Raw genomic sequence first — 22988 nt, 5'->3', positions numbered from 1 at the left:
GCCAATTACACAGCGGATCATTTACTTCAAGGGTATAAATGTTCCAACACAAGTATTAGCGAGCAGAGCTGAGTCGCTGACAGATGTACCAACTTTAATTCTCTACTTGTGTGTGAGTGTGTGTGTGTTTTTTTTTTTAACTTTAATTAATTTATGTATCATCCTTTTCGTCCCTCCCGCTCATTGGTGATAATCTGGTTGAGAGGAAGTGTCGCTGCTGTCATTCTGAAATGTTGAGTTCACTTGTGAGTTCAGGAAAGCAGTAAATGGCAGGTAAACACTAGATATTGAAGCTGTGTTTGTTTGTGTGTGCGTGTGTATGTTTAGATGTGGGTCTCTGCCAGCACAGTGAGTGGTTTGATGTGATGTTAATTATTACTAAACTAAATTCCAGACTTTCTTATTAAAGTTGCTTGGTATTACTTATTTTTGTTCCTTTGGATTTATTTAAATACTTTATTTAGTTTACATTATCTCTTTATTTTGATTAATTTTACTTGATTTTATTTAGTGCTAATGATCATTTATTTAGTTTGACATTATTTTGTCTATGTAAAGTATGTTTTACATCTGCTTATTTATTAGAAAACCAAATACCTTTATTCAGCAATGACAACTAGATTGATTGAACATGTCAACAAAGAAGTTACAAATGGCTTTTCTTTCGAAATAAATAACAATAAATTGTTATTTTTATTTAATTTGAGATATACAAAACTTAGAAAAATAAATACCCACTTGTTTAAAGTTATTTAATTAAAAGTTATTCATTTACTGTATTTATAAGCTATGATTTTGAGTAAAATTGTACATTTGGTTTATTATATAAACTATTATACACACTCACCAGCCACTGTTACTGTTACACATCTTACTAGTGCTGGGTTGGACCCCTTTTGCCTTCAGAACTGCCCTCATCCTTCGTGGCATAGATACAAGGTACTGGAAATTTTCCTTTGAGATTTTGGTTCATATTGACATTATAGCATCAGGCAGTTGCTGCAGATTTGTCGTCTGCACATCCATGATGCAAATCTCCAGTTCCACCACAACCCAAATGTGCTCTATTGGATTTAGATCTGGGGATTGTGAAGCCATTTGAGTACAGTGATCTCATTGTCATGTTCAAGAAACCAGTCTGAAATTATTTGTATTATATGCATTGCACGTTATCCTGCTGGAAGTAGCCATCAGAAGATGGGTACACTGTGGTCATAAAGGGATGAAAATGTTCAGCAACAATACTCTGGCACTTGACACAATGCCAAATTCTGATCCTACCATCCAAACGTCAGAGCGGAAATGGATACTCATCAGACCAGGCAACATTTTTCCAAACTTCTATTGTCCAATTTTGGTGAGCCAGTGTGAATTGTAGTCTCAGTTTCTTATTTTTAGCTGAAAGGAGTGGCTTGAACTTCAGCAGATCGTCTTGATCATGTCTACATGCCTAAATGCAATGAGTTGCTACCATGTGATTAGCAGATTAGAAATTAATAAGCAGTTTTACAGGTGTGCCTAATAAAATGGCCAGTGAGTGTGCATTACCATAAGGATCTGGTAACCTTTATTCCAAATGCAAAAAAAAAAAAATATATATATATCGTCATTTTGTTTATTTATTATTTTCAGAAAATGACAATTGGTCATAAAAAGCAGTTGTTTTCCAAGTGTAAAATCCACCAAATATTGATTTCTTAAATAGTTTGAAGTAAAATAATAATAATAATAATAATAATTGGCATCTATTTACTGAATATAAAATAGTCTTTTTTTATTTATAAAAAAAATACTTTTTTATTGTTTTATGTCATGTAAAATGTCATCAGTAATTTAAAACAATTAAGTATAAAATATATATTTACTAAATATAAATAAATCCAGATAAAATGAAAATATATAAATACTGTCTCAATTAAAATTTATTTGCAGATTATCTTAAATTTCAATATTATTATTTTATATATAAGAAATCAATCAGCAGTCATTCGATCAATGAATCAAGCTATCCAATCTCAAACAGTAGTGTAAATCACAATTGTGAGTGTTTTATTTGATTGATTTATGTATTTATTTTTTGTTTTATAGTTTTGCGGGAAAATTTGTGGCATTTGCTGTAAAACTGGGGAGTTAGCACTGATTTAATTTTCACTCCGCTGCAGGGACGTTCATCTTTATCAGTCACTCATAAAAACGACAGTAAGCCTAAAGTGAGAATATGACGACATAAATCTGAATTTTACTAATTGTTACTGAATGTTCAGTGTCATTAAAAATGATTGAATTGCATTTGCTGAACTGTGATTTGTGCTAAGGCAGAAGTTTTGGGAAGTGTACTGCGTAAGCGTCTTCTGCACATCTAGCAAGTGTGTAGAAATGAGAGAGTAAGTATCTGCTAATAGGCTAGCTCGCATTGTTTTTCACACATTATCATTAGCTTTGTTGTATCCCCTCTCTGTCTTTCTCTCTCTGTCAGGGTTTGTGACAACATTTCAAGCGTTGATCAAACAGAGCCCTGACACCTGATTAGCCTGCTGCGTGCATGTTTGTTTTTCCCTGTGCTAATTAAATGTGCGCCTGACCTGTCAGCTCAGAGAGAGGAAGCAGAAACTACTTCTTGATGTCATGCCATACCTGCTTTTGTGACACTGTCCTGATGTCTCTTCAATGAATGGACTGTAGACTCCAGATTAGTTTTCGCAGTTATTGATGTTGTTATGTTAATTTATTTATTTTTCCCCTATATCTTGTTGGGTTTACTATGTGAGTGTGCCTTAGCACTAATTTACAGAAAATTAGCTAACAATGCTACACTGTGACATCCTTCTTTTCCTGCTCAACACATCTTTGTTTTCTTCTAATTTGGATGTTTTTTCTTCTTCCTATATGCTTTTTAAAAAATGGGAAACAGAAGTCATATTTGCTATCATGACCACAGGAAGCACTTAAAACTCTCCATGTTCCTCAAACAAAGCTCGCTCATTATTGCTGGTTTTACATTGACTCTATATTCACCTAATTCTTTGCGTATGAGCGGGTGCAGCCATTTCAATCTCTTTGGCTGGAAACTTCCAGTCTTATTCACTTCCATTCATTTTTAGATGTTAAAAACAGCTCGTTATGCTGCCTGATGTTGCAAACTGATATTTTCTTATTATATGATTCTGCTTTGTTTGTATAATCATGCTCACACTTGTTTATAGACCAAGTAATTTGACCATTTTATTCCTAGTCATTTCTTTCATAGGGAGCTGAATCAGAAGTTCTAAAACAAACGCAAAAATGATTGTTGCTAGATCAGATACGGTTGCCGGCGGAAGTTAATGAAAATGATTTACATTATTTTTTAAAATTCCCATTAATTGTATTTTATTAACCCTCACCCCAACCCTAAACCCATCACAGTAACGTAAAAACAGTAGTTGTATCTTGTATTATTTATGTTAAACTACCCAATACATTTTTTTTTTACATCTACCCCTACCCTAACCCTAAACCCAACAATCACAGTACTGTGAAAATATGGATTATTGTTATATAGTGTCATAAAAAATGCTGCTACAGTATATTGACCGGCTGTGTATCCTATCTATTTACCTGCAAAAACTAGCATTCCGTATTAAAGAACAATACAATATATACTAAATGCAATATAAATGCAATATTAAAAGGTGAGGATGGATGGATATTAAAATGGTATCTGATGGTAACTAGAAATGAAGTTTGATCATGTGAAAATTGTTGTAGATGTTAGGGCTGGATGATTTAATTTTTCAGATTTTCTATAGATTTCTTTTAAATGAATGTAATAATCTTTCTTTCTTTCTTTCTTTCTTTAAGAAAAACAATTTAAAATAAAATATTTATTCATTCGAATATTTATTGACCTCAAATTCAATGAAAAATTAGTTTATAGTAATAATAGTTTTTGAGGTACAGTATGTGGTTGCAAAAAATTCAAAAGGCCTTAATTTAAACAAATTTATCAAATTTGGTAATGTTCAACTTAGTTTAAATTTGTGTTTTAGGGCTGCACAATATATCGTTTTAGCATCAATACCGCATTGTGATCATTCTCAATAGTCACAACTCAAAAAATACGCAATGTTGAGTCTGTATTATAATTTATCATTTTGTAGGCAAAAAAGTGACTTTTGAGGCCTGTGACTATGAGGGGTTTTAAAGGATTCATCCCTATAAGAAACTATACTGTTTGTAACTTTTACAAATTAATAACGATTAAAATGTTAATAAAACAAAGACTATGGAGTATTATTTTACATTGATTATTTAATTGCTGTACACCTGAATGCTGTTCGGAAAACAATAAATCACTGTTTATTTAATTAGTATCTGTTTCTTTATTTAATTTATTTGTGCTTGTAGACTGTTTCTTTTAGTTAATGGATATGCACTGCAATACAGAATTATCCTAATCCATCTAAAATAATAAATTCTTTCCAAATAGTTATTCAACTCATCTAGTACGATTGTCAAAATTAGCAGATTTTCATTTGAGCAATTGTTGACATTCATTTTGGTTAACTGATAATAGTGATCAGAAAAATAGTCATGTCAATTAAAATGGCCTCATGACTGTCATGGTCACCAGCGATATTAACTCTATAGATTGCTAGAATAAATGCACAACCACTAACGGACTACAAAACCGCCATTTCATGGACTACAACTCCATACATGCACTCCGCCCCACACACACAAACACACGTTCCTCGTCCTGACTGATTGCACATACACCACCAGAGTATTGTAAAGGACTGATTATACTCACTTTTTAAGCAGCACACACACTCACTCCAGTCACCAAGTTTTGTTTACAATTAGTGACATTACAACGCATTTACTGTCTTGTTTTGCGTGTTTTTACCTTCGCCTTGTTAATCTGTCAATATGCCAGCCTTCTGACCTCTTGCCTGTTACTTTGACGTTGTTTCTGGATTGCCTTCATACATCTGTGTGCACCCGTGTTGACCATTGCTTGCTTAAATCTTCAATAAACCTGCATGTGGATCCGAACTGTCACTCCCCTGGTTACAATGACAATCATGTTTATGACAGATTTATGACAAGTCAAGTTGTCTGGTTAATGGTTAAGTTGTGATTTATTTGTTTATGACAAGTTGTCATAACAAAGACATCTCAAACAATATTTGCATTCAAAATGACATACATTTGTCAAAAGCATGCATAACAAAATCGTCATATTCTCAAAGGGATGTCATAATTATAAAGGTGTCATGTCAGTCTTATCAACACTCCTTCAAGTAAAGTATTACAAATACACTTTTTCAAATTTTGCCATTATGTAATGTCCACTATGTAATCCAAAATGTAGAAACCGAGCATGCACATCCATATATCCAATATTGACAGGTACGATACAAAACTAATCCTGTGCATACTTTTGGAAATAGTTTAAATAATTTCTTGCCTTTAAAATATCAAAGTACCACTTGACACCTTTGTACAGCAGTTTAATCTCAGCAGTTTATGCTTGTGTTTGAGTGGCACATCCTTTGCACTCCACAAAGGACTATAATTCACTCAAACTGCTCTTCAACCAGTTGACTCCACTGCCTCAGCTGGTTTGACCAGTGGTCATATGGTGTTACGTGGGTCAGTAGGAGTAATTATTTTTAGCTGCTGAACACACACTGAAGATAAATAGTTTTTGAAGAGAGTGTAATGCGTGGATGACCCGTGCTGACACATGGTTCATCCCGACTCTCCAGCTGTGATTTGTGTGTGAGTGTGTGTGTGTGTGTGTGTGTGTTAAGGAGAGGTGGCTGACAGCCCTCTTAGCTTCACCTCTATCTTCATCATGGAGCACAGGAGGCTGTTGGAGAGAGAGGCTAAAGGGGATGTTGCTGCACTCATCATCATTTTCTCATCTGTAGCATTATATTAGGCACTTACGTCTGATCTTGAAGCAAGGCAGATGCAGATATTAAGTCTTGATTTCAGAATAAACATGGTGAGTTTGTCCTATTCCCTGTTTATTTGGTTGAAGTGATCCATTTTCAAGTGGACTGTAGTAAAGCTTTAAATTGCACTCTATAAACCAAGTCAAAAAGTTGCAGAGGCTTGCATTTTGAGGTCCTTTTACAGTTTATTTATGCCATTGTTCATTTACAGTTTCACTTTTTTTGTGTACTGAATTCAACAGGTTTTGCTAACCTTTGCCATTTACAATAACAGCAGCCATGCAGGGGTGCGTTTCACAAACAAAGACATAACTTGTGGCTAAACTGTCATAGTACGATGCATCATTTGGGAAAAGAACGATGTTGTGAGGAGTGTTTCCCAAAAGCTGCATTGTCACTGATCCATCGTTAGAACCACATTAGTTATAACGTAAAAGGCTCATAATGACACTCTAAACAGGTTGGAGAAACAAATTCTTAAAAAAAAAAACTTTTTTTGTGCAAATTATTGTTTTATGCATGCACATTTAAAAAAAATAGTTTTGGTAAAAACATACACTCTTTTTCCACATTAATTGAAATATATGAAACTGTGTTTCCTTTACAGTTATTATTTAGAATATTTCATATTCTATTCTAAAACATAAAGCCACTTATTATCATGAATTCTACTCTCAATTATTAATGGTAAACTGTAGTATCTCTAATATATAGTTCATTCTAATCTAAAAGCACAAAAATTTTTTTCTGTGAAAATGCAGTGTGGATGCAGATTAACGTTTCATATGCATTGTGTTTATCTCTTGACTGACCATTTAGAATTCAATCACCAAAACAACTAAAACAATTAAAGCTGACATTACCACATCTGTGTATTTTGATAGCAGTGTTAAGAGATGAAAGTGAAATGGAGAAAATGGGTTTCTCTCTGCACACATTCCTGCTATGATTCTGCATCTAAAGGCTGAGGATTTGTCACTAGGTGGCAGCTGGACATCATGAATGTATCTGTTTTGGCCTCCCCCTCTCTCAGCAGATGTTAAAGTGTAGTGTTTATAGGGTGAGGTGCTCAATGATGGTTTCTCTTGCCTCTGCGATGCTGTAAAGAGCCCAGGAGCATGACCCGCCCCGCTCCGCCCTGTTAACCCTTCTGATTGGCTCTAATTCTTAGTGGCACAGTACACTGGGCACATGACAGTAACAGTGTTCCAGTCCGCTGATGAACGAATCGCTTCAAAACACACACACACACACACACACACACACAGAGAGAGAGAGAGAGAGAGATCGTGTTAGTGTCACTTCTGTTTCACTGGTCTCATATGAACTTAAGTGCTTAAGCAGACTGTTCAATATGCCACCAGCAATTACATTTTCAAATGGGTGGGTTTGCAAACATCATCTGTGTTAATCTGTCTGTCACTGCCCGAGTTGCTGCCGGAGGGAGGAAAGAGGATTAAGTTATTCAGTCCCTGGTAGAATATTCTCTTTGTTCACCCTGACTGAAGCAGAAGTAAATAAAGAAACACGATTTCTTCCTGACGAGTTAAATAAGGCAGATTCTTCCTGCCATGTCTTTTGGATTTGGCTAATGCCGTTCAGACAAGCCGTCCTCCCAGAATCCGTTTGGGAATCGTTTAAAGGGGAGAGGACGTCATGGGTCCGGTGGTGGGATGTAGAGAGTAGAGAGCAGACTGGGCTGTGGATTATTGATTTGTTTCTAAGTGGTTCGTAAACTTGTATGGGTTGCGTATTGTTACATATTTACTGTTTAAAATCAAATCCAGACCCTTTGAGTTTGGCTGTTTCAGTGAACATTTTGCTGTTAAGTAACAAAAATGCTGGTAATGCTAATAATGATCAAGTCATCCATCCATCCATCCATCCATCCAAGCAAACAATAACACAATGGACACACTATATAAGCAACAACAAACATCTTTAATTTCGTCCTGGTTAAATTTCCATTTTTTGAAGATACCCACTAAAATGTAATTGTAGGGATCATGTAACTTATGATCATTTCGCAAATTTTAACGCATATAAGTGCTCTTTCACTTGATCATGACATAAGAGTCCATCCAATTCTGTGTATCTTTTTTACATCAGACATCCACACAATTTCGTCACAATGAATTCTGACTCCAAAATAAAGGGAATAAGCCAAAGGAAAATAAACGAATAATCTAATTGTTAATAGTAAACTATAATATTTCTAATTTATGATTCATTAAAATTAAAAAAGTATAAAATATGTCCTCATAACTTGTTTACCGATTACAGATCTTGCTCAGTGAAAATGCAGTGTGGATGCAGATTAACTTTTCATATGCATTGTGCTTATCACTTGACTAACCATTTAGAATTCGATCACCAAAACCATTATGATAGCTTGTGCTTGTGCTCTCCAACACCTGCACATCACACTAGCAAAACGCGTGTGCCACAAAACATCCATACTAAAACAGCATACTACACATGGGCTGTAGAAAACTAAAAGTATATGATATACGAATAAACAAGAAGAACATTATAAAACACAAAAAATTTGGATAACTACCTTGAACAAAATAAACTATGAAATATGGCTCTTACAGTAATTAAATGTAACAGTAGTTTATAGATCAAAAACATCATATTCTCAGGAATGTTTAGATCAAGAATCATTTGATAGTTTTAAATTTGGTAAGCTGGTTTGGGTTATTTTACAAACAAACCTAAACCAAACGGTTATTTGTACAGTAGATATTACCCAATTCTCTTGAATAGTTGATTTGATTAGTCTATTAACACATTCCAAGGTATGTTATTCCCAGATAACAACCACTGAAAACACAGGCTCATTCTTTGAATCATCTTGACCGTTAGTAATGATCTGTCAGTCCACTGTTTTTACCTGTTTGTGCCTTCCTGTGACCAAATAAGAACACAAGAAAGCTGCATCCTTTTTTTTCCTCCAAGCTTTACATTTAATTACAGTGTTAGTAAATGTATTACAGCTCAGATCAATGTTTTCTGTCTGACTGTTTACTTTTGTGGCAAGTAGGTGTGTGATAAGCAGGATAATGTACACCTAGCTGGTTGTTTTTGCAGAGTAAAGCCTTTTCAGTCTTATGCTGCTGATAAGCCAGTCAGGGTTTATTCCACAAGAAGCTGCATGTATATAATCCTATCATGTTGATTTTTCTTTCATTTAATCCCACATAACTGGTTGATTTTATGTTATTTTTATGTTTTTTTCTCTTACATGGTTTTAACATGGTTTACATAGAAATATACTGCACACAACCTATTTACACAGTTCACCCTTTATTTGAAGGAAGGCAACATGCATGTTTTCTTATCAAATAGGCTCATTTTACAGCTCCCCAAAATCATTTAAGTGGATTAGACCGTTAGCATCTAGCCCAAAAAAGTCCTAGAAAGAGTTTTGAATTTTTCTATTCAAAGATTTACTCTTCTGTGGATACTATGTGTACTAAAACAAACTTATTTCCTAGGTTGATATGGATAGGAACTACACTCTCATTCCGGTGTAATAATTAGGGCATTTATCTGCTGAATAATACACCGATTCAAACTGATGGTGCAAGTGTATGGATTATTGCTGCGTATTTTTTCAGGCGCTGCATAATATTATTTTCTGCCACAGTAAAAATTCCTTGATTTTTCATTCATTTTCCTTTGGCTTAGTTCCTTTGTTTATCAGGGGTTGCCACAGCAGAATAAACCGGCAACTTATCCAGCATGTTTTCTTCAAGCCACAATCCAGTACTGGGAAACATCCATACACACTCATTCACACACATACACTACAGTCAATTTAGTTCATTCAATTCACCTATAGTGCATGCCGTTGAACTGTAGGGAAAACCGAAGCACCTGGAGGAACCCCACGCAAACACAGAGAGAACATGCAAACTCCACACAAAAATGCCAAATGACCCAGTCGGGTTCTCGAACCATAAAAGGTTCTTCTATGGCATCACTATAAAGATCCCTTTTTGGTTCATCCTGTATACTTCTTTATTTTCATGAGTGTGTCTGTTTGAACTATATTCAGAAAAAGTAGCTTGAATCATGAAAGTAGATATCTCACTTTCATGTAATATTCTTTCAATGCATATAAAATCAGGTTGGTGGATTAAATTTGATGCAGACACCAATGGTGCATCTTGTATACGTTTATACATAGACAAGTGTATCTTATCAAGTCAGGCTTTTGTTTGTTCTGTATCCCTCCTTTGATGGAGTCACAAAGTTAGACTAACTTTCAAATCAGTATCTGAAACAGAATATTGATTAGGGGTGGAGCTTTCTATTTGAGCATCATTCATTCTTATTAATCAAATGGTAAGAGGGCCATGGTTAAGAATATTGTGGCTGAAGCCGTCAAACTAATGTCAACAGTGAAGCGCAAATGGTCAGACTTCTGATATTTTTTAGTAGATTAACTTGACTGAACTTGGACTGTTGCAACTGGATTGGTTGGTTTGGGACTTGTGGTGCTGTATTCATTGGATTTGCTCTTCAGTGTTTGGCTTTTTTCATTTACATTACACTGAACTAAACTGAACGTCATCTTGTGAAAACCTGGTTAGAAGTAGTTCCAATGTACTAGAACTTAATCTAAGTTAAGTTGCTTTACTTAATCTACATTGTAAAAGTGCTACAGAAACAAAGATGAATTTAGTTGTTCACCTAAAAAATAACAATGTATGCTAGCAAAATAAACATTGTAAACTATGATTTCACGCATACTTTAAGAACTGTAGTGAATTAATCTAAACACAATCACTATCTCTTTGTGCCACAGAATGCCAAAGCGATATCCACAGCTTTATTCGCAGTGCCAGGGAACAGCTGACAGCAGTGGTAAAATGATCTGATTTATTGTTTGAACTACCAAGAACAGAGTAATCAGTGTGTCACGCTGGGATTTTCAGATGCGAGTGTACAGCGCGGTCCCTCAGTTAGGAACACATTCTTTAGCTCAGGCTGACAGGAACGCTTTTAAAACATCATACACCAGTGTGCCTAAATGTTATCGAGTTGTTTATTGTAGGAAGATCCTAGCTCCTGTTCTTTTCAGCTCGAAGCGCTCATGCTCCATCACTCAACCGGGCCAAACGAGCGTGACGCTCCCGCTAGCTGAAATTTAACGCCTCAGCCGCTTATTGATCCTTCCTGCCGAGGAAAGAGAGAGAGGGACGCCAGGTTTAGGCCGGACACTGTCCTTGACTCCATGTCCGCTGGAGCGCCCTGGAGGACGCCCCATTTCCACTGGCCTCCTCCCTGGGGCTCGCTGCACTTTACAGCAGGATATTGATTTTGTTGGAGGAATGCTGGAGGGGGAGTGAAAGAGAAGAGGAGGAAGAGGAAAAGAAAATGAAAGACAAACAGGTGAAGGGAGAGGGAGAATTCGAGATACAGAAGTGAGGGTTCATGCGAAACTAAAATACTTGACTGACCGTTCTTTGAAATAACCATGTATACATTTTTAGATAATTTACAGAACAATATATCTGAATTAAATAGTCATTCATTCATTCATTCATTCATTTTCTTTTTGGCTTAGTCCCTTTATTAATCAGGGGTCGCCAAAACGGAATGAACCACCAACTTATCCAGCATATGTTTTACGCAGCGGATGCCCTTACAGCTGCACTCCAACACTGGGAAATACCCGTACACACATATACACTACGGCCAATTTAGTTTTTTTTAGTTCACCTATAGCGCATGTCTTGAGTGTGGGGGAAACTGGAGCAGCTGGAGGAACATGCAAACTCCACACAGAAATGCCAATCAATCCAGCTGAGACTTGAACTAGTGACCTTCTTGCTGTGAGGCGATCGTGCTACCTATTGCGACACTGTGACGCCTTCATTAAATATATAAAAAATATATAAATATTAATCGCACTACATTGCACTAATTCATCTGAATTGTACATACCCACTGTACATATACATTTGTAATTATGTTTATATCTACCTGCATACTTCTGATTTTAATAGCAACCTGTACATATATTCATCTATTGTTAATCTCTTTTCATAGCTAATACAACCTGTATATAATGTTTATATCACATCCCTCTGTAAATATACCCATAGTTTTTCTATAATTGCACTTTAAACCTTATACCTATATAGTGCACTTGCTGCTATTGCACTCCTGGTTTTACCGAAACTGCATTTCGTTGCTTTTAACGTATACATATAACAATAAAGTTGATTGTAATCTAATAAAAAAAAAATATTTACAATTTTTAAATATGGAGATTTTTTGGAGACTGTATTTGCATAATAAATATTCCAAATTATTTTGCCAGTTAATTATTTGTTTTCTGTTTTTGAATTATTTTTTTTCCTAAATAAATGTATTGGGTTTTGAACAACAGAACAAAATACATAAAATAATACTAATTCAAATAATTGTACATAATTAAAAAAATTAAAAATAAATAATAACAATGGTGATTACATTTTTGTACCTTGCATTTCACAGCTTTCCAGTGTGCAATTGTTGCTCAAATGACATCTGAACAATACAATAAGACACAAATAAGGAGTTGAAAACTCAAACATAAAAAATCCACCTGGTTAAGAAAATGTTAAAAGGGGGTCCATATTTTATAAAAATCTTGTAATTTTCCTTTAACAGCATATTTCAGCTTCTCCGGAGCAAGACTGCTAGTCATTTCTTTAATTCACTGGCCACATGATATATGTGTATATATAAAATAAACATAATTTGGGAAGCATTTTCTTTAATTATTATTATTTTTTAAATTATGTTACTAATAGCTAAATATTGAAATTCCCTGCTATTGGCACTTTTCTTGATCCATGTGTAGATTTGAATTTTCATTTCATTTTATTGCGTCTTTTTATTGTTTACACCTACCTCTTTATTTGAATCATTTTAAAATATATATATTCTATGATCATAAAAAATATACAGTTGAAATCTGAATTATTAGCCCTCTCTTTTATTACATAACCAAGTTATGTTTAACAGAGCAATGACATTTTCACAGTATGTCTGATAATATTTTTTCTTCTTAAAAAAAGTCTTATTTGTTTAATATCGGCTAAAATAAAAGCAGTTTTTATTTTCTGACTTCAACTGTATATTAATTCATTTAAATTGCAGTAATTTTAATAAAGATAATTGGAAATTAGTTTTTATTTATATATTTTATTAAAGTTAAGCTGTCTTTTCCCATCAATATAATCCCAGTACTGATTTTTGTTAGCTAACAGTAACTAGTCTAACCCAGAGCTTGTGTAATTTTCAGCCTTTTCTCTCTCTCTGTGTGTGTGTGTGTCTCCATCAGTGTGTCTGACCTTCCACCTCTCTTCTCTCCTCTTTCTCTTGTCCTGGCAGCTTTGTGACGGTTTGCTCACAGAAACACATCTTTTTCTACTTTTAGATGAGGATGAGTGTGAAATAGATGTCGACACACACACACACCCTGAAAAGCACTTAAGCTCAGGACTGTGTGTTGTGCGTCAGACAGGCAGTGAAGCAACTCTCCGGTGTGCATTTTTAAATACTTTCAAGTGATTGATTTGAGAACCTGGGCTTCAGTCGCAGGCTTACACCTGCTAAAGACCTTACCAGAAAGAGTGAATGAAAGTAACTGGAAAAGACATGCGGAGAGTGTCGTGTGACATTAAAGCTTCTGATGTCTGAAAGTGTTGCACTAGTCTGTGTTTTAAGCAGGTGTAATATATGTAGTGTTTAAAGCTAATAGTTGATCCATGTCTTAGTTGGCACATTAGTAGTTGTAAACTCTGTGGGTAAGTTTCTGACATTGCTGTATACAGTATTTAGAACAAAATGTGTCTAAATAATACAAAGTCTTCTTCTCTTTAGAGACGTCTTGTCCTAAAGATATAGTTTAAGTATTCAGCCAATGGCACACTTAAGTTTACTTCACTATATCGCAGTTAAATCCTCAATCCTGTTCTAAATGTATATGGTTGGAAAGTTCTAAAACTCCTACATCTTTTTTACATTTGCTTTTTGTTATGTAGGAAGAGTAATTGATTAAAAACCCATTTACTGATGCCATACAACCTCTGGGTTTATTTGCATTTTTGACCGTACATTTTTAATCCACAATATTGTATTGTATTATAAACAAAACGCAATTATGACAAACTATATGTAATTTGAAAGTTTCCAATTTTTAGCTTAACCTATTTCATGAATTTTCTTCAAGGATACTTATCACAATCATAAAGCATTACTTTCAAATCAAACTGCCCAATCTACTTTAGAATTTAAATATGAAGTATTGGGTTAAGTATAAACAAAATATTGTTTGTATCACTCAAACATACACCAAAATAGGTGGCACACTTATATGGTCACCAAGAGAAACTGGATGTGATCTAGTGATAATGTTTGGTATGACAGCCAAACACAATTCTTTAATAAAAAACTTTTTTATTTTAGGGTAAAACTAGTTTTGTAAAATTATTTTATGTAATATGATAAATGTATTTAAATTCTATTGTTTTGTAGTAAATAATATTACATAATATTCATATATAATAATAATAAACTATAACGTATTGAATTGTTTTCATAAACCTAAATGTACATCATTTTAATTTTATTTAAAGATTATTATTGTATAATAATTTATTATTATATTTAAAAATATTTAAATAATCTTTTTCAACTTCTACATTGATATGACAAGTTTTTTTCTTTAAAATGAGATGAAGCCTAAATCTGACAAGCTGCACCTAGCATTTTAATCCGCTTGTGATAGTATTTAATTAACTAATAATCTTAAAAGAAATCTAATTGATTCACCACATTTAATTGAAACAATATTTTGGTTTGCTTTTTGTCGTTCAACAATTAAACAAAAGTTAAATTAGAAATGACAATCTTTGTTAAAGGAATTCCCTCCAACGTCCTCTATCATTATCCCTCTCTTCTCAGATGGGATGGCGGGCCAACTCAATGGTTACCATGGGCCAACTTTGTCCTGCAGACCCTAGTTTGGGTATCTCTGCTCCTTCACAAGATGGCCAATGGTTAATTAAAAAAAAAAACTATTTTATTACCTATACTACACTGTAAAACCTAAAAAGTTAAGGTAACTCAAACCATTTGAGGAAATTGATTGCAACAAACCATTTACGTTTAAAAACTAATTCTAATGAGTGCTTTGAACTCAATTCATTTGAGTAAATGAAGCAATTTGAGCAAAACCCGATAAATGAAGAGAACTCAAACCAACTGAGAAAAATCCAAATGAGTTAAGGCAACTCAAACCGTTTGAGGAATCCGATTGCTTTTGGTTGAGTTAAAAACTAATCTATACGAGGGTAAGGATGTATTTAATTAACTTAGTAACTTCAGCACTGAGTTCAAAACCCTTTTCAAATGAGTAGTATAAACTTACAGTAAATCTTGAGTTAACTATTTGATAAAGTTGATTGTTTGGATTTACAGTGAAGTATATTGTGAGGCTTGTGACACCCCAGTCTTTAATAATCTGAAGTTAAATGATTGTTGCAGGTTTTTTTTTTTTTAAATCAAGATGATTTTCACAATTAAACACACCTTTTAGAAATTTAAAGAGAGAGAAGTAGAATTCTAAATGCAATATATTTGCTCCAACATCAATATTTAAAATATATTTTTTTAATGATTCAAATTAGAATAATAAAAGCAAGTATTTCTGTTCTGCATAACTATGTTAAATACTCCTTTTGTAATCCTTTGTAGACACTTGTTGAAAACAACATTCTCAGTCTTTAGTGCTTTGTCTCAAAAAGTAAAAATAATATATTGTGTTAACAACAGACCTTTTTTCCCCCAGGCATTTAACCAAAAACACCTCCAAACACCCACTGACTTGGATGAAAAGTAAAAACAAACAAACAAACAAAAAAGATATTGAAGATATCTACTGAAAGATATCCTAAATAGTATTTGAAAATTAATTTGTCCCAAATCATAGTAATCGTATGTTGAAAAGAGTATGCCAAAGGTTCCCAGATGGTTAACTGTTTTCCGTAAAAATTTGAAGTGTAGAACCGTCCATACTCTAATTACTGATATTGCCCAGAATACATTGTGTGTTGGATTGGAGTTCGATTAGAACTACAAACGTGGGTCAAATGTTTAAATAAAAACAAACATGGTGCGAGACCAACCGTCAAATAGAGAAGTGTCAGTAAAGATGTTTGTATGACTGTCTCTTTAGGAAGTCCAGTGAGGAGTCCATTACAGTAATCCATTCTGCTGGTGATAAAAGCATGAACAAGTTTCTCTAAGTTCTCACTGGAAACAAAGCATCTAATTCTTGCAATGCTATTGAGTTGATAATAATTCTGTTAATTAATATCTAGCCAACTGGAAACTATTTAATTTGTGTTTTTTTTTGTGTTATATTTTATCTGCAACAAGATTACTGACCCTATAAAGACGTGTTTGGACATTAGTGTGTGAATGCTTAATTATCCAAAGACCTGAGAAGATTTCTCTGCATGAAAGTCTCGTGAATAAGAGATTATCCTGCAGCTGCTTCTCGAATAAAGTAGGAAATTAAATATGACAGAAACGTGGATGATGGACAAGATTCATAACTAAGCAACACAACTATCTGTTAACGAGGAAGCAGTATGTCCCAAAGCTTGCACACTCTTCTTTTACACACTCAAAAGTATATATTTTTCACAAAAAAGTACAGTAACCTTAACCGTAAAAGTACTTTTAGGGCGTAGTATAAATATGCATATTGGGATGCAGCACAGGTTTTAGGGCCCATTTCTGCAGCACTCTTTGAAAAGTCTGCCATGTTGTTTTTCCACATTAAATTCAATGCAGGTGTAAGTGGACTCATGATTCCACTGTCATTTCATTCACCTCTTAGTCTACTCAAAAGATCTGAAGAATGGTCAGCAATGTAGTGGCTGTTTCTATAGGGCTGTCCTGTTTGAGGTGTTCTGAGCGTGAGTTTGCCACATGGATCATCAGGCTGTCAGTTCGACCTCCTCTGCGGTGTTCACATCTTTCTAACATGATGGAAACTCTTTCCTGTTCCTTGGAGATACTGACACTCTGACTACATATCCACTTTAGCATGGCAGTGAGTGTGTTTGAGCCGGGCCCACAGGCGTGTGTCATGGCACCTATGTGGTGTGTGTTCACGGGCAGCTTCGATGCAGTCACACACAAGCCTTCAGCATGAGGTAAACGCCTCTGTTTGCTCAGGTGTGTCCATTTTCTCATTCTCCTGCTCTTCCTCTTGCACCGCCGTCACCCACAAAGCAAATTCCGCAACTCCCCGACAAATAGAAGATATGGAGGAAGTGTGTTTGATGTGCGTGTCCGACCGCCATGTTTGCGTTTGATGTTGTACAGGTGAGCTGTCCAAGTGTTTGATTCAGCAGGGGAAGAAGAGCTCAGTAACTGATGACACACAAGCTCCAACCGTGTACTCGTCAAATACAGGGCTCTATTACACACATACATCTCAATATCTCCAGACACACGTGCATACTGTGAAACTCTCAGATGTGTTGGCAAACACACTCTTATGAGGTTAAACTGCAAGGTTTTTTTCTTCGCATCAAGAGCTCAGATTTACACGTCATTGGCATTATTTTCACGATAGCTGCATCATAGTATTGATTGTCTTTAGCCTCGTTGTAAACTCAGCACCATGGCAGGTAGGGCATTTTCTTACCGTGCACCAAAACTATGGAATGCTCTTCCTACAAAAATTAGGAAAGCTGGTTCCTTGGACTGTTTTAAAGCAGTTTAAAAGTTTTAGAAGATGGTGGCGCAGTAGGTAGTGCTGTCGCCTCACAGCAAAAAGGTCACTGGTTCGAGCCTCGGCTGGGTCAGTTGGCGTTTTTGTGTGGAGTTTGCATGTTCTCCCTGCGTTTGCGTAGGTTTCCTCCGGATGCTCCGGTTTCCCCCACAGTCCAAAGACATGCGGTACAGATGAATTGGGTAAGCTAAATTGTGCGAAGTGTATGGGTGTGAGTGAGTGTGAATTTAAGTGGACTGTACAAAAAACAATTAAGTTGTCCCCAAAACACTCAAGAACTTGCTCATTTTAACTGAGTAGTTTGAACAAACAGTACTGTAAATTTGAAAAGCATGTAAGTGTGTTGCTGCTTCCCTCTTGGTGGTCGACTACAAACTTTGATGCCAAACCAAAAACAAAGTACATTGTGCCATTTTTTATCATGAGAAGTGACCATGCACTCAAACACATGCTGGGTTCACTGTTACACAAAAATAATTTCAATTTCCGAAACTAGTACCAATTTCTTTTTTTTGACTTTTTGAACAAAATAATGTCTTATGTGAAAATCATTCTTTAGCATTTGATTTAGGATGATTTGCATTAGAATCCACCCTTCACTTTAAGTAACTCTGAATGCAGAAATTGCATGATATCCCCTATTTAAAGGTGTTGCTCCTCTATTATTCAGCCATAGATGCCCAAGAAAACACATTAAGGGCCCTATCATACACCCGGCACTATGTGGCGCAAGGTGCGGCGCAATACTTGTTTGGTAGTTTCAGCTTGGCACAAGAGTCGTTTTGAGGCGTTGCGCTACACTGTTTAAATAGCAAATGCATTAGCACTCATATGTGCGCCCATAGGCAATCTGGTCTAAAAAGGAAGGCGTTCTGAGGCGCACTGCTGGTGCGTCGCTATTTTGAGAAACTAAAATAGATTTTTCATTAGACCAAAACAAACCCGGTCTAAACTCCGGCGCAGAGTTGCGCCTCGCTTACGCACTGCTTAAAACGCACAAGAGAGCAAAAGGCAAATATCTTTACATTTAAAAAAATTTAAATATTAAGGATATATATAGGATATAATAAGAATAGATATAGGATCTAAATATAAAGGATTAAAATATTACAAAACATATTATTTTCTAGCCTACATAAATATGAAAAATCACTGCTTTTATGCCTTCTTCATCTCGGGAGGCTTTTTCAGTTCATTCATAACAATTTGCTTTTGTATAATGTTATTATTATTAGCAGTATTATTTATTATATCCATATTTATATTTGTTTTATTAAAAACAAGCTTAGAATTGCCCACCTGTCAGGTTTTAGACCATATGGGGCACAGCATGTGTTTTAGGATATAACTCAGGTTTTTGAGCACACTTCGTTAATATTGTTCATTTATTCGTTTGCTAGAAATTAGAACTGAATTTAGAAATAATTTTGAAACTAATATTTGCGCTTAACAAACGAAATTAATTATTTATAGACTAATAGATGTCTGTGCGTAAAGGTTTCCCTATCCAAGAGCGAAAGTAAAAGTAGATCATTTATCTCTCATTCTCACACAGTAGATGCTCTGTTTAACAGTTTTCTGTTAAAAAAAACTGTTAACTGTTTGCTTGTGAAATGCTCAGTTTTTCCACTTAGACTTACTTTACGTGCTGTAAATAGCGAATGCGCTCTTGGCGCGACGCAGCTGGCTCTTAAAGGGAATGGGAGATGAGACTCTAATTGGTTTATTCTCAAAACACACCTATAACTCATTAAGAAAATGAACTCAACCCTTTTAGACCATGCGCTATGGCGTCAAGCGGATTTTCCCGTCCTTACATTAGCAAAAATGCGTTCTGACACGCCCTGAAAGCGTTTGCACCCAGCGTTTTGCGCTCTGCGCATGGACTGTCAAAATAGAGCCCTAAGTGTGTACAACATAATACTTACAATGTGACAAATATTAATGTTTTTTTTTCTGCTTACAACTACCTGACAACATGTATGCAGGTCTCTGATCCAAGCAAATAACTGGTTAGCTTGGTTTGACAGATTGTTTGTTTTTGTCAACGCACAAGCCATTTTTGTTTATGTGTGCATTTTAGTGAGAAAAGAGTCTCACTTAGGCTCATCTGTGTAGTCGAATTGGTCTGTCTCTTTTTTCTTTGGAATTTGTGAGCGCCTTGATGTATTTGACATCTGCGCGACAGGCCACTGCTCCTCAAGACTAGTCCTGAAACTGTGCTGTCCAGACCAGCTGTGTGTGTATGTGTGTGTGCATATTGTAGGGTTGTGTTTGCCCATCAGAGCAGCCAAGCATTTCCACTGGCAGAAAAAAATACACACAAACACACAAATCCACTGGCCTTTTTTAATACCCATCGCTTCTGTCATGAGATAAGTTTTGACACCAACAATGAGTGCGTGTCAAGTTGTCAATTTTATCTCTCCCTCTCTTCCTTTTACGCGTCCACTTTGTCTCATTCTAGCCCTGTTCCTCCGCCTTATTCTTCCCTTCCCGCCATCTCTCCCAGGCCTTTAAGTCAAGCCTGTCCATGAATAGTGCATGTTATTTTGTTTTGTAGATTTTTATTTGACAGTCTGCCTGTCCTTTTTTATTCTTTTGGTTTATCAAAAATATCCAGACGAATCACATTCAGCACCGAACCCTCATAAGTGTCTTTTTCTTCTTCTTCTTCTCTAGAGTCTCCTTATGCCGTTATTGCAAAACCTTGCAGTAACTTTACCAGTTATACAACCCTATTTCCACTCACGAACACATCCGCACACTCTCGCACGTGCAGCCGTGTCCTTTCTCAAATCGGGACGTAACCTTTTTAATGCCGTTACTTTAATGTTATTAACAGGACATTTTATTTTACTCTAAAAGTCAAGACCCATTTGGGCGAAGGCTGACTCACAAAAAGCCTTTCCCATGTGAAACCACTGCCATTATTAACATGGCTGAAATGTGAAACTCGGCCTCCGTAAATGTCAGGGAATAGAGGGCATATATATGGCCCTCTTTCTGCATTAACATCTCTGCCGTGCGTCTACGTTCTTTAGGGAACAGCGTGGCCATTCTGCAAGCCTGCTTGATGGGGGTCCTGGGTGTGGAGGCAGGATCAGGGTCACTGATGTAACACTCCCCGCCGTCCCACCTGAACACTGCAAGAAAAAGCCGTTTCTCTTGCACCTGTGGTGAAGATATAGAGGACGTGTGTGTATGACGGAGAGGGACGTAAGTGGGTGCACTTGTGAAATTTATTTGGGTATCAGAGTTTTATGCCGGTTGCTGTTGGATTTACAGGTTGGAATGGAATGCAGGCCAATGAAACGCTCTTTGATGAGCAGAGCAGGTTGAGTTTTTAACAGACGAGCACCACATAGAAGGCCGTAGTTTATGTGGCTTTGTGAAGCCTCCGCTAGAGCCATAAAAACTAGAGCTGCCCATGAACAGGAGCACTATGGGATGGCAGCAGAGCATTCTGGGAAAATGCCTGGGACTAGGGGCATACACTTTTAAAAGGGCATGAACTTTTGTTAGTTGTGATGGAAATGCAGCTATTGTCGAATTGGCATCAGCAACTACACATTTCTGCTGCTTTATGAATATTTTTGCCTGTAATGTTTGTATTATGACGACACGGTGGCTGAGTGGTTAGTACTGTCACCTCACAGCTTGAAGGTTGTTGATTTGAGTCCCAACTGGCTTTTCTGTGTGGAGTTTGCATGTTCTTCCCGTGTTGGTGTGGGTTTTCAACGGGTGCTTCGGTTTCTCCCACAGTCCAAAGACATGCGCTATAGGTGAACTGAATGAAGTAAATTGGCCGTAGTGTATATGTGTGATTGTGAGTGTGTATGGATGTTTCCTATTACTGGGTTGCAGCTGGAAGGGCATACGCTGTGTAAAACATACGCTGGATAAGTTAGTGGTTCATTTCACTGTGGTGACCCCTGAGGATTAAAGGAACTATGCCGAAGGAAAATAAACAAATGAATATGTGTTTGGTGGTAACCATCTGAGAATGGCCATCTGAGAACCATGTCTGAGAATGGCCATAAGCTGTGACTGTTCATAATATAGTAGAGTCTTTAATAACTATCACCATCCTGTATTTGGGATTTTTTTCAGTACATTTTATTATTATCATTATTTTTTGTGTCTCAACCTGAATTTATTTTGACAAACTATGTAGAAATTATGCGTATATGACCTTTACTTTTTAGGTGTGAACTAGGATGACAGTTAAGGGGTTAAAGAAAACCGATTATGTCCTAAGAATGACCAATAACCAAAATAAAAGTTTTTACCTTTTTGTGTTTTTTTGTCTTTACAGAGGCGAAGGCTTCTACAGGAACTAGGAGAGCAGAGGATTCCATATCTTTCCCCAACAGACCCAGGATTTCAGGACCTGGTTAGAAATTCATACAAATACTTAATAAGTTTTAGTATGTTGTATATACTCTACAGTTCAACTCTCTGGGGTCAACTAGGATAAAAAAATGAATGCTTTTATTTAGCAAGGATCTATTAAAAGATTATAGTGTGCAAAAGATTTATGTTTAAACAAATAAAGACCCCCCCCCCCTTCAACTTTCTTGTCTTATCAAGCAGCACATCTGTTTTTAACTGACAACAAAACCTTCATTAGAATGATTTATGAAGGATCATGTGACAGTTTTGAAACATTGAAGTAACAAATTATATATTGTATTATATTATATTATTTGACATTATATTATATTATATTGTATTATATTATATTATATTATATTATATTATATTATATTATATTATATTATATTATATTATATTATACTAATATATTTTATATTATATCATTCTATCATACATTCTTGCTATGAGGCGACAGCACTACTTACTGCGCCACTGCTTCGCCCATTTTATTATTATATTATATTATATTATATTATACTAATATTATATTATACTAAAATTATATTATATTTTATAATTATATTATATTATATTATTTTTTAATATATTATATTATATTATATTATATTATATTATATTATATTATATTATATTATATTATATTATATTATATTATATTATATTATTATATTATACTAATGTTATATTATAGTAATATTATATTATATTTTATAATTTTATTATATTATATTATATTATATTATATTATATTATATTATATTATATTATATTATATTATACTAATGTTATATTATAGTAATATATTATATTATATTATATTATATTAT

The 22988-nt window shown here is 35.2% G+C and overlaps 1 protein-coding gene and 1 long non-coding RNA gene across 5 annotated transcripts in view; both read left to right on the top strand.

The window, feature by feature from the left end:
* fto (FTO alpha-ketoglutarate dependent dioxygenase) overlaps positions 1-22988 on the top strand; it is a 231498-nt gene that overhangs the window by 21095 nt on the left and 187415 nt on the right. For all 4 annotated transcript variants that reach the window (XM_087261515.1, XM_087261514.1, XM_087261513.1 and 1 more), the window contains exon 2: positions 22079-22156. In XM_087261515.1, the coding sequence (XP_087117641.1) occupies positions 22079-22156 (78 nt within the window). The remainder of the gene's footprint in view (positions 1-22078; positions 22157-22988) is intronic.
* On the top strand, positions 65-4346 carry LOC147836043 (uncharacterized). Its single transcript, XR_015495954.1, has 2 exons — positions 65-273; positions 2477-4346. It is a non-coding gene; the product is annotated as an uncharacterized LOC147836043 (long non-coding RNA).

The sequence above is a fragment of the Danio rerio genome, chromosome 7, assembly GCF_052040795.2.
Source record: "Danio rerio strain M-AB ecotype USA chromosome 7, GRCz13ab, whole genome shotgun sequence".
In the NCBI taxonomy this organism is placed as follows: Eukaryota; Metazoa; Chordata; class Actinopteri; order Cypriniformes; family Danionidae; genus Danio; species Danio rerio.
This window is presented reverse-complemented; position numbering and strand designations above follow the sequence as displayed.